Genomic DNA, 12,496 nt, shown 5'->3' on the forward strand with positions numbered 1-12,496 from the left:
GCAAAGTTGTTCCACAATTCTATAACCAATGAATGTATTACTTGAGAATTTTGAAGGTTTGTTCAATGATGTTTCATGTGGGAGCTTGACTCTCATTATATACATACTGACCATGTAGTTGTTAGGTTATACATCAGTGTCATTGGCCAGGTAGCCAGCAGATAGCCCTTGTCACCCAACAACCACAATCTGACTTGACCTGGTGCCTCAAATATGAAGAGACAGAAAGCAGAGCAATGACATTGTGACCACTGCCAGGACATTGGCCACTGACTTGCATGGTGTGATTAGCATCAACTGCACATTCTGGGAGTGGAACCCTTTGTGGCTATGAAACATCTCTTCATTTAGATGTGACATAAAGAAGAATCGGGTGTGTGAAGTTTAATGGAAGCCTGGCCTGTGTAGAAGCTGACTATCCTGCAAAAGCCCCATGTATGCTTTGTCTATTCAGAGAGGACAACAATGTACTCAGCTCTCCTGGAGTAACGAATGTTTCTTAAGCCATAGTGGAATACAAACAAGCTGATGTTAGCAATGTATCTGTATCCTATACATTGCTATAATGATTTTTGACAGCATTGCACTTGTTCTGCTCTGACACTGCAGATTTGCTTGTGAGAGATGGCAGATTTTACTGAGCACTTCCTTGCTTAGACTGAAGTGAGAGAAAAGCTCGACTGAAGACATTGGTGAGAAAAGGCTGCTGCTAAGAGGCTTTCTGCCCTTCCTTTTCCTCACTCAGCTCCATGCCCTCTTCTGAAATGTCGCTGCTCAATCTCCCTCTCATGTGCAGGCAAAAGCTGATAGTCATTACAGCACCCATGATTGAAAGTAAGGAGTCAGTTCATGCATATCAACTGAAGTCACAATCAAAGGCTTCCTCACATACATCACCATCTCAGATCAACTTTATGAACTTCAAACAGTGTTAGAAAACTCATAGCAGTTCTACAAAATTTTAAAATGCACGTAAAATTCAATCAGCAAATGACATGAATGTAGTTAACGATCTCTTTTTTAAAAAACTGCTGGTTGGTGTGGACCTCTTTTCTTGCTGGTGAGCACAGATGAAGCTGTTTGAAGTTAAGAGAGAAATCTGGAGCTCTAAGGAGAGAAAAACATAACTGGTCTCAAAAATCACCGTTGCATGTTGCCTGACATCACAATCTGTCTGCTCTGGACATTCCTAATGTCAATGTTAATGCCCTTACTAAAATGGAATCCAGACCGGGCTGTGCCCGATGTTTGTGCACGCAACATGACACCATTTTGGTACTGCAAAAGCATTTGTAGCTTTAACACTATAAGGCGTTATGGAGACAAATTTTGTGCTCATGTATTTCAAATAGATTTTTCTTCCCTATGATCACTGCCCACGATAGTGAGGTAGGAACACAGGTAAAGAACTCTCAGCTGGACTCCAAGATGAAAGAAACGTCTTGAGGTTGATAAGCTGAAATGACCTATAGCAAGAGAAAGTGAAGACTGCAGATGCTGGAGATCACAATCAAGAGTGTGATACTGGAAAAGCACAGCAGGTCAGGCAGCATCCGAGGAGCAGGAAAATCAATGTTTCGGGCATGAGCCCTTCATCAGGAACAAGGATTGTGGAACCCTGCTCCTCGGATGCTGCCTGACTTGCTGTGCTTTTCCATGCCCTATAGCAGGGCTGGTACGTCACTGATCCCTGAGGGTGCACATGTATCAAAATTGGGCAGGCACTCCAGTTTGAATCTCATCAATCAAAATACTCAACCCAGCATACAGGTCCTCTAAAGAGTATTCCTCAAAAACTGTATACTTTAATGTTCACATCAGATTCCTGATTACTTAGCTGACTCTGTAAGATAACTACCTAAATAATATTTATGTAAATCTCTGCTCAATTTCTGCAGCCAGGAAGAGAGATATTGTCTTCCTAATTGATGGGTCTCCTGGAGTGGGAAGATCCTTTCCTCTAGTCCGTGATTTTGTTAAGAAAGTAGTTCAGGAGCTTGAAATTGGACCTGACAAAGACCAAGTTGCTGTGGTACAATACAGTTCTGACTCAAGAGTTGAATTTGGCCTCAATACTCATTCCACCAAAGATGAGGTATTCAATGCAGTACAAAAGCTGAGACTGAAAACAGGGAGACCTCTCAACACCGGTGCTGCATTGAACTATGTCACAAGGAATGTCTTCAGTCCATCCGCAGGGAGCAGAGGCATTGCTGAAGCTACGCAAATCCTGGTGCTCATCACCGCTGGGAAATCCAAAGATGATGTTGGACAGGCAGCAGATGCAATGAAGCAGGCTGGTATCGTGCCAATTGCTATTGGAGCCAAGATGGCCAACACAGCAGAGCTTCATAAGATCGTTTATGAACCGAATTTTGTTTTGAAACTGGGAGATTTCAAGGAATTACAAAGTATTCAAAAGGAGCTGGTAGCTAAAGTTAAAACCGTTTTCATAATTGAGGAAATAACTACTGTTAATACTGAAGGTAAGAAGCCTTTGACCAATTATGTTTAATCTGTGCCATCAATTTACACAACGTACTCTAAATTTAAGTTAATAGAAGTTGAACCTGTGAAACCATAGATTCATAGAAACCTGAAACCCTGAGTGAAGCCAGAAATCCTGTGTGCCTGTATTGGCACTTTAAAAGAACAAGCCATGCTGAGTCTCATTTCACCATTTGTTGTCTGAAATCCTCTGAGTTAAATTTCCTCAAATACCTTATCAACTCCTTTTTTAAGAGTCATTCGTGCATTTAGTTTTCACCACCTGTTCATGTACAATGGTTCCCATCTTGATAATTCTCAGTGAAATATCTCCTTTAGGTTTTTTCCAAAGATTTAACATTTATGACTTCTGTTTCCAAGCCTCACACCGGAGAGAAATATTTCTCTCTTATTACACTATTGAACAGATCAATATTTTGGAAATGTCCAAGTCTTAACCTTTTTTTTGGGGAGAAATCTTCCAACTTTTCTGATATCTCCTCAACTGAAATATTGACTGTTTCTCTCCACAGATGCATTAGTTATTATTAGTATTATCAATATTAGCTCTCCTAAAGTGCATCGCCTGAAATCCAGATACTAGCCATTATCTGCTGCATTGTCGAAAGTGATGTCTCTTGGGGCAAAATGTTAAACCTTTCTCATTCTAAGGCACTTTCTAAGATAGACATAAGAAGACTCGGTATAACTGTTTCAAAGAAAAACAAGGAAGTTATTACTGGTGTCCAGGTCAAGATTTAGATTTCAATCAACATCACAAAAGCAGATTGGTCATTATCACATTTCTATTTGTGGGAGCTTCCTGTGTACCAAATGGCTGCTCGATGGGGTCCTAAATTACAAAAGGAGTTAGACTTCAAACAATACTTCATTGGTGACAAAGCACTTTAGCAGATCACAAGGATAAGAAAAGCACTTTATAAAGGTAAAGGTTGAATTAAACTTTCTTAACACTGATTGGCATCTGGAATATATTTGGCAATTTCATTACAAATTCTGTAACTATCCTCATAATTATTCAGTACATTGCAAACTTTTGAATCATCTGGAAGTATTGTAATTCTGCTCCCTATGCCCAAGTCTATGCTGTGCTTAAAAATCAAGGACAGCAATGGACCCAAATGACTTTCAGGAAATTACTCTGCAATCCACCTCCCCGTCTGTAATAATTAAACCTCTATGTTCTATGTGGGCACTGCACTAAATTTTTATCCATGCCCCAGCGGACTCCTTAATTTCATGAACTTTGAACTTAACACATCGCCTGTGTAACACTTGTTCAAATGCTTTCTGAATATCAAAGTATAAAACATCCACGACATGGCCTTGAGGAACTCTCAAGGACAACTAGGGACGGGCAATAAATGCTGGTCAGCCCACATTCCACAAATAAATTTAAAAGATCGACATTCTTTGATATTCGTTATGATCAACACAGAAAACAATAACTTGAAGTAAAATGAATTTCTAGTTAATTCTTGGAAGAATGACACTTCAAGATATCACTTTTTAAAACATTTATTGTTAGAAAAAAGGACTAAGAACAATATGAACTCAACCTTTCTTTCTGTAGGCAACTTATACTTTAAGTTACGGAAAGGAACATTCTCCCTTCATATTGATCATGCATCAGTCTCTCGGTGGGGCCAGTCAGTTTAGTTGGCTGGTGTGCATTGCAGAGTGACACTAACAGTATGGGTTCAGTTCCTGCTCAGCCCTTATAATGAAGGGCTCTCCCTCTCGACCTCTCCCCCTCGCTTGAGGTGTTGTGACTCTCAGGTTAAACCACCACTAGCCATCTGTCTCTAATGAAAGAGGTAACCTATGGTGACTTCTTATCACTCTCTCTGCAGATTTACAGTCAGTATTGCAAACAGTTCACAGTTTCTACCAGCTACCAATGGTTTGCTAGTGTTTTGCATTGTCTTTCACAGTGGTACAGTAGAGGCTAAATATTGTAGAATGTATTCAAGGCTGAGTTAGCCAGATTTTTATTGGTAAAAAGCTGGCTGGAAAATGCAGTTAAAGCACAGTCAGATTAGCCTTGACCTTATTTGAATGACAGAGCACAGTTGAGGGGCCAAATTAATTCTGTTATTTTTAATGATTCCCCATTTCAGTGAATGATTCACTTCAGGTGTTTCCCTTGATTTTCAAAGAATTTCCTAAATTCGCGAGCATAGTAAAGACTGTCCCGATGATTCTTCCCCTCTGACCAAAAGTATAAATCTCTTGGATGCCTTAGATGCCTGTGGGATGTATTTCTTTGACTAGAGATTATTTCTCTCCCACATCTGGCTATGGTAGTTCACTAAGCCAAGCAGTGACAACTTGTTAACAACTTAAAAATAGCTGCTTATTTGTGATATGCAGTGAAATTCTCAGAAATACTGTAACCTAATCTCAAAAAGGGCCAGCTCTGCATTCATCCCTATGAGCATCACATTAGATTTGTTTCTAGGTAGGAATGCCAATTAGTTAATCTTGATCCCCAAAACCTTAAGCAGCTTTCCAGAAGTTTGAGAAGCAGACACGAGCATAATAAACTCAACCTGAACACCAGACAGCATCGAAAACAGAAGTTGCTGGAAAAGCTCAGCAGGTCTGGCAGCATCTGTGGAAAGAAAGATAGTCACAGGTGAGGTGCCGGAAGACTGGAGGTTGGCAAACGTGGTGCCACTGTTTAAGAAGGGCGGTAAAGACAAGCCAGGGAACTATAGACCGGTGAGCCTGACCTCGGTGGTGGGCAAGTTGTTGGAGGGAATCCTGAGGGACAGGATGTACATGTATTTGGAAAGGCAAGGACTGATTATGGATAGTCAACATGGCTTTGCGCGTGGGAAATCATGTCTCACAAACATGATTGAGTTTTTTGAAAAAGTAACAAAGAAGATTGATGAGGGCAGAGCAATAGATTTGATCTATATGGACTTCAGTAAAGCATTTGACAAGGTTCCCCATGGGAGACTGATTAGCAAGGTTAGGTCTCATGGAATACAGGGAGAACTAGCCATTTGGATATAGAACTGGCTCAAAGGTAGAAGACAGAGGGTGGGGTTGTTTTTCAGTCTGGAGGCCTGTGACTAGTGGAATGCCACAAGGATTGGTGCAGGGCCCTCTACTTTTTGTCATTTACATAAGTGATTTGGATGCGAGCATAAGAGGTACAGTTAGTAAGTTTGCAGATGCCACCAAAATTGGAGGTGTAGTAGACAGTGAAGAGGGTTACCTCAGATTACAACAGGATCTGGACCAGATGGGCCAATGGGCTGAGAAGTAGCAGATGGAGTTTAATTCAGATAAATGTAAGGTGCTGCATTTTGGGAAAGCAAATCTTAGAAGGACTTTTACACTTAATGGCAAGATCCTAGGGAGTGTTGCTGAACAAAGAGACCTTGGAGTGCAGGTTCATACCTCCTTGAAAGTGGAGTCACAGGTAAATAGAATAGTGAAGAAGGTGTTTGGTATGCTTTCCTTTATTGGTCAGGGTATTAAGTACATGAGTTGGGAGGTCATGTTGCAACTGTATAGGACATTGGTTAGGCCACTGTTGGAATATTGCATGCAATTCTGGTCTCCTTCCTATTGGAAAGATGTTGTGAAACTTGAAAGGGTTCAGAAAAGATTTACAAGGATGTTGCCAGGGTTGGAGGATTTGAGCTACAGGGAGAAGCTGAACAGGCTGGGGCTGTTTTCCCTGGAGCATCGGAGACTGAGGGGTAACGTCATAGAGGTTTACAAAATTATGAGGGGCATGGATAGGATAAATAGGCAAAGTCTTTTCCCTGGGGTCAGGGAGTCCAGAACTAGAGGGCATAGGTTTATGATGAAAGGGGAAAGATGTAAAAGAGGCCTAAGGGACAACATTTTCACACAGAGGGTGGTACGTGTATGGAATGAGCTGCCAGAGGAAGTTGTGAAGGCTGGTACAATTGCAACATTTAAGAGGCATTTGGATGGGTATATGACTAGGAAGGGCTCGGAGGGATATGGGCCGGGTGCCGGCAGGTGGGACTAGATTGGGTTGGGATATCTGGTCGGCATGGACAGGTTGGACTGAAGGGTCTGTTTCCATGCTGTACATCTCTATGACTCTATGACTCTAAATCAGAGTTGACATTTCTGGTCCGGTTACCCTTCCTCAGAAAAACCCAATATGTCAACTCTGATTTCTCTTCACAGATACCACCTGAACCTCTGAGCTTTTCCAGCAACTTCTGTTTTTGTTTCTGATTTACAGCATCTGCAGTTCTTTCAGTTTTTATTACTGTACAGCATCACCACGCAACACTGTCTGAGCCTGTCTTTGTTAATTAACTATCTGGATGAAGTAGCCCCCAGAAAAGTTCATGTGACCTCCGCCATTTTACCCTGAATTAAAAAGACATGTGTCCAAAATATCTCATTATTATTATATACCTCCTGCAGAATTCAATCACTAAATAATTCCGAATTGTCTTTAGGAAATCCATATTGGATCTCTTTGACTAATGTATGCCTTTTCAAATTAAAGTTTATTATGTCTTTGAGAATGGTTTCGGTAATTTCCCCATCACTAATGTTAAGCTGACAGTAGCCTGTAGTTTCTGCTCTTTTCTCCTGACTCTTTCTTGATTAATAATATCACATTTGCAATCCTCCAGTCCTCTGACATTATTCATACACCAACAAATGTTGAACAAGTTTTTGGCTGATGGCTCTGAAATTTCTACATTCTGCATCTTTCAGCAACTTAGAATGTGTTCCATCTAGACCAGATGATTTCCCAATTTTCAGCAATGCTAATTCAGATAGCAAATCTTTCCTTCACACCTTTTCCACTTTTAGTGTTAATTTTACAACATCCACTTCCTTTCTGTAGATGAATCCAAAATGCTTATGTAATACTTTAATTAAATCCTCAGTTTTATCAAATCACTCATATGTCTGGAAAAATGCTTTAACTTGCTCAGTTATACAAATCTTGTCAGTTAAGGTCTTTGCTTGTCATCACACTGGTTTCAAATATCAATTTAGATAGAGACGGTGAAAGTCTAATCTTTGCTGAATGATCTTAAGTTAAATGTATTCAGTGAAATGGTTATCGGCCGCAAACATTTTATTTTGTGGGAGTTGGAATGGTTACAATTATGCTATGAAGATAATGTTATGACTATCTTGATCTCAAAGTTGCTGGAATGAGAAAGCATTAACCTCACAAAACATGAATGTACTGATCTGAGAAGGGTTTCTTTCAGATTGAAAATACATCAACAACACTTTTCTCATGACACCAGTATGCTATGATCTGCATAGGTTAGAGTCCAATTGAAAAGCTTTTGAGGAAGCCTTTTAAATTAAAGTCCACGCACGTTTCCTTGATCCACTATGTTTCCCTCCTGGAGTACTTGCTCTGTATCTAATTTTGTTGATCGATTTCAGTTTTCCTTTTACAAATGAGAAATGATAGAGACAGATATAGATTGTCAAATTTCGTATAGGTTGTGAATGACAAAGAATGGAACAAAGATGATGATAATGTGATTGATGTGGACTTCCAAAAGCTTTTGATAGAATAGACTGTCAGCTAAATTACATGTGCATACAAAGTGGTCTGAGTTACAGAGATAGAGTGGAGGTGAATTTTTTTTCAAGCTGGAGGAACATATACAATGTTGTTCCCATTAGAGTCAGTATTCAATGCACTGCTTTTCATCATATTTACTCATGACTTTGGCTTGAATGTGCAGGTTACAGTATCAAAACTTGCAGATAACAGAACTTTGAAATAATTGAGAGTTGTGAGGAGCTAATGATAGACTTCTAGACTTCAAAAAAAAAGCCTAGTGGAATGGGCAGACTTGTGGCAAATACAATTTAACAGAGAGTTGTGAAATGACTGGGGTAAGGAATTATAAACTAAAGGATATAATTGCGAAGGAGAGGTAGGGAGGAGGGGATGCTCCAGAACAGAGACTGTCTGTTAAAGAATTGTTGAAAATGGCAATAAAGTTTTAAAAAGATGTTAAGATGGTGTATGGTTGCTGTGATTTATAAACAGTAGTACAGATTACAAAGAAGCTTACTGACTAACCTCAGCCAGAGTAATGTGTATAATTCTGAGTGCCACACTGTCAGAAGGATGCAAAGACTTTAAGGAACATGCAGATAAGATTTCTGAGAATGGATACGTGAATGAGGGACTTTGGTTTTGTAGATAAATTGAAGAAGCTGGGATTGTCCTTTATTCGGATTTAAAAAAAAACAAGTTGAGAAATGATATGATTGAGGTGTTGAAATTGTGAGGCATCTAGTTACATAGATAGGGAGAAACTTGCGTCAGAAAATTTGAGAGTAAGGAGTCTCAGGTTTCAAGAACCAAAGATGACCTGAGGAAAATGTTTTGTGCAGCAAGTGGTTAGGATCCAGATGCATTGTTTAAGAATAACAGAGGCAAATTCAACATGGCTTTTCAAATGAAATTGACTGGCTGTCCAAAGGAATGTAAAAGTAGGACTAGAGAGAAAAGATTGGGTAAGGCATCTGGCAAAACGGCTGTTAAAGGGAACCCTCCATGCTTGATGGGACAAATGGTCTCCTTCTGTCTGCAAGCATTCTGTGATTCTATGGTTTCATTTATTGTCACTCTGTCTATTGCACAATTCCTAAAATTTGTTGAATTAATGGCACCTGAGGTGATATGTATCTATCATAATAAGAACAAAATATTCAACTCATTGTATATAATGGCTATCTGTTCTTATATGATTTGCTGCTAATTGCACTTATATTCTTTTTTTCAGTCTCACCTGAAGAAGTGAACAAGAGAGATATTGTGTTCCTTATTGACGGATCAGAGAATGTTGGAAACACAAATTTACATCTTGTCCATGATTTCATCAGAAATACAATTGAGAATCTAAATATTGGCAGTGACCGAGTGCGAGTGGGTCTAGCACAGTTCAGTCACAATGCAGAAACTGAATTCTATCTTAACACCTACTCATCAAAAGCTGACATTCTGCGTCATGTCAAAGGACTCCAGTTAAAAGGTGGCACAATGCTCAATACTGGCACAGCACTGGACTTTGTCTTTAGGAACCACTTCACTAGTCGTGCTGGAAGCAGAAAAGAGCAAGGGGTTCCTCAATTTCTGGTGTTGTTCACTGGTGGTACATCAATGGATGCTGTTAAACCATATGCAGATAAACTAAAGCAAGCTGCCGTAACGACGTTTGCCGTTGGAGTACGACACGCAGATTCAGCTGAGTTACAAGAAATTGCAACTGACCCCAATTTAGTTTTCAGTGTCAAGGAATTCCAAAATCTACCCCATGTACAGGAAAGGGTGATGACACCATTGTCGATACTAACTGCTCCAACAGTAACAACTAAAGAGTCAAATGTAATTGCTGGCGAATCAGTGGTTACGAGTGAAGAAGGTACACAAACTGGGTTTTGTGCTTTACTTATCGGTGCATTTCTCTAATACTTAGGATGTTTAATCTTCTAGAAAGAAGATTATACAAGATTAGTTGGACATTTGTTGGTATTTATAAACCCTGAAACATCAAGAGTATTCTCTTCTAGGCAGGCCACCATACTCTCATAGAGTGGCAGTGCAACATTCAACTATACCCTCCTGACACATAATGTGTGCTTCTCATGGTGTAGCGTTGTCTGCCTTGTTGCCTGTAAATCACTTTATTTCCCTTCAGCAATCAATATTTTAGCTCACTTCTGTCTCTCAGTGAATGTTTAACCCTGGAAGCCATTTTTCCTTTGAGGCAGTTAACTTCAGGGTTCCTTGTTTTAGCAGGGTAAAAACCGAGACTGTCAGCACTGTTATCTGTCATCAGTAATCATTGGCCTACTGTAGAGCAACATTGTTCTCTTGAATTTGCTGAATAACAGAGAACATTTTCTCTGAGGCATTGTTAGGCTCTTTTCTTTCCTGTTCTATTGCTTTATGATCGTGCTGTAGGAATGTCAAGGGTGGTGCCATCTGCTATTCGGCCTGCTGTGTTGCGATCTCTCATTACGGAGATGCTGATTGGATGTGCCAATGCTTTGACATGCACACATGATTATGGATTGCACACCAGGATCACCATGAGTGTCATCAACTCGACTGTCACCCAGTTTGAGCTTTGTCTTGGTTGGCCAAACAGAGCTGGTGTGGAAGACTTCATGACTACTGCCAGGCACTGACCTGCGTAATTCACTGACTGTGCTCAGAAATCAGTTGGAGATTGAGGGAGTGGAATCACATCCAATTTTGGCACAGGACAAAGTTAATAGGTAGCGCCTACAGAGCGATACGCATGTAGTCAATGCCACTCTACTTCACGGGGAGATCAGCATTCCTTGTGAAACACTGTGCATTCTCTGCTGATAAGCGAGAGTGAAATCTAGTTAGTTGTCTTCCAGAGAAGAGAGGGGCACATTGACCTCCCTTACACAACAATGGATGAAATACTACAAAAAATGATGTGCATATCTTCAGCTCCAAACTGCCGGGCACCTAAATGTATATTGCCACACACAGTTCATTGCAATTACAGTTGTTGCTGCAATTTCCGTGAAGACACCCTTACCGAAGTGCAGATGTCTCAAACTTTGTTAGCCTGAGAGCTTCATGTAGGGAAATTAATCCGTCAACATCCTTGGCTGGATACAGCATACAGCTTAGAATCTCCCCTCCTCTTACTGCTCCTTCCTTTCCCAGCAGAGTGTCAGACTCTAATGGCCCCTTTCAATTCTCGCAATTATGCTGAATTTCAAGGGGACTACTTATTAATGAAGCCAGATGTGATTTGTTCCGAAGTCTTGAAGTCAGCAAAAAAACTTAAGTAAAAACTGAAAGAACTGCGGATGCTGGAAATCAGAAACGAAAACAAATTGCTGGAAAAGCTCAGTAGGTCTGGCAGCACCTGTGGAGAGAAATCAGAGGTAACGTTTCAGGTCCAGTTTCCCTTCCTCAGAACTAATGGTAGCTGGAAAAATATCAATTTATATGCAGGAGGCTTGAGAACTTCAATGTCCTTACCCCTTGCTTTGTTAGCACACTGTCTGCTATTACACACAATGCATTGTTAACCACTATCAGTCCCCATTAATAACTATTCACCTTCCTAGCCAGACCAATATCCACCCCTTTGTCTGTCTGGCTGTTCTCCCTCTCTTTGGGCCCTATCCACATCGAACGTTTACTCCTTAATCTCTTCCCCCCACCGTATCTTCTGTGTATAACCCAACATTTTCCTGGCTACCATCAGTTCTAAGGAAGGGTCACTCAGCCTAAAACATTAACTCTGATTTTTCTCCACAGATGCTGCCAGTTCTCCTGAGCTTTTAGAGCATTTTCTGCTTTTGCTTCTAAATAAACCTTAAGTGCCTGCTGCCCGAGTCTATTCTGTGCAGACATTTGCAGTTAGAAACATTTGCAATTAGAAACACTAAACATTTGTAGGACTTGTGAAGAAACATGAAAATGGCTTAAGAACACCACTACTTTCTCCAGGACCATCAGGGATGAACAATAAGTGCTGGACTAGCTAATATCACTGTGAATGAGTAACAAAAAATTATAGAAAAGGTAGAATAAACGGTAATTCAACTGTAAGTAGTTAACAGCAAGAATTACTCAAATTATTCAAGAACTCGATGTTGGATCAAAGATCAGATTGTTGTGTTATTATATAATTTCAATTCAATAATTGAATTTGGTTTTAGTATATTCTTAATTGAAGATTGGACTTTGAACACAATTTTGTTTTCAAAAAGGTGCAACTATAACAAGAATATCCCAAAATATAGATGGTGCATGGAACTATATGATAAATATATTGATCACAGATGCAGCTTCATTAATTTTGCTCTCATCGCTCCTGGGAAAATCAGTGAATCTTCCTTGGAGTTTAGCTGATACAATCAGGATAATATAAAGCCCATTGTTTTTGTAGCCAAGAAAGTGTACCAACCTCAAAGTCACAATAGATTCCATATG

At 40.0% G+C, this 12,496-nt stretch overlaps 1 protein-coding gene across 4 annotated transcripts in view; it reads left to right on the forward strand.

Moving 5' to 3' along the window:
- Positions 1-12,496, forward strand: part of LOC122551336 (uncharacterized) — a 160,283-nt gene that overhangs the window by 128,916 nt on the left and 18,871 nt on the right. For 3 of the 4 annotated variants that reach the window (XM_087988748.1, XM_087988750.1, XM_087988749.1), the window contains 2 exons: positions 1,899-2,486; positions 9,291-9,929. The exons of the other annotated variant lie outside the window; for it this stretch is intronic. In XM_087988748.1, coding sequence (XP_087844874.1) covers positions 1,899-2,486; positions 9,291-9,929 — 1,227 coding nt within the window. The remainder of the gene's footprint in view (positions 1-1,898; positions 2,487-9,290; positions 9,930-12,496) is intronic. 4 annotated transcript variants of the gene reach the window in all.

This window comes from Chiloscyllium plagiosum, unplaced genomic scaffold (assembly GCF_037043375.1).
Source record: "Chiloscyllium plagiosum isolate Xiang-an unplaced genomic scaffold, Cpla_swu_hap1 HiC_scaffold_7, whole genome shotgun sequence".
Classification (NCBI taxonomy): domain Eukaryota; kingdom Metazoa; phylum Chordata; class Chondrichthyes; order Orectolobiformes; family Hemiscylliidae; genus Chiloscyllium; species Chiloscyllium plagiosum.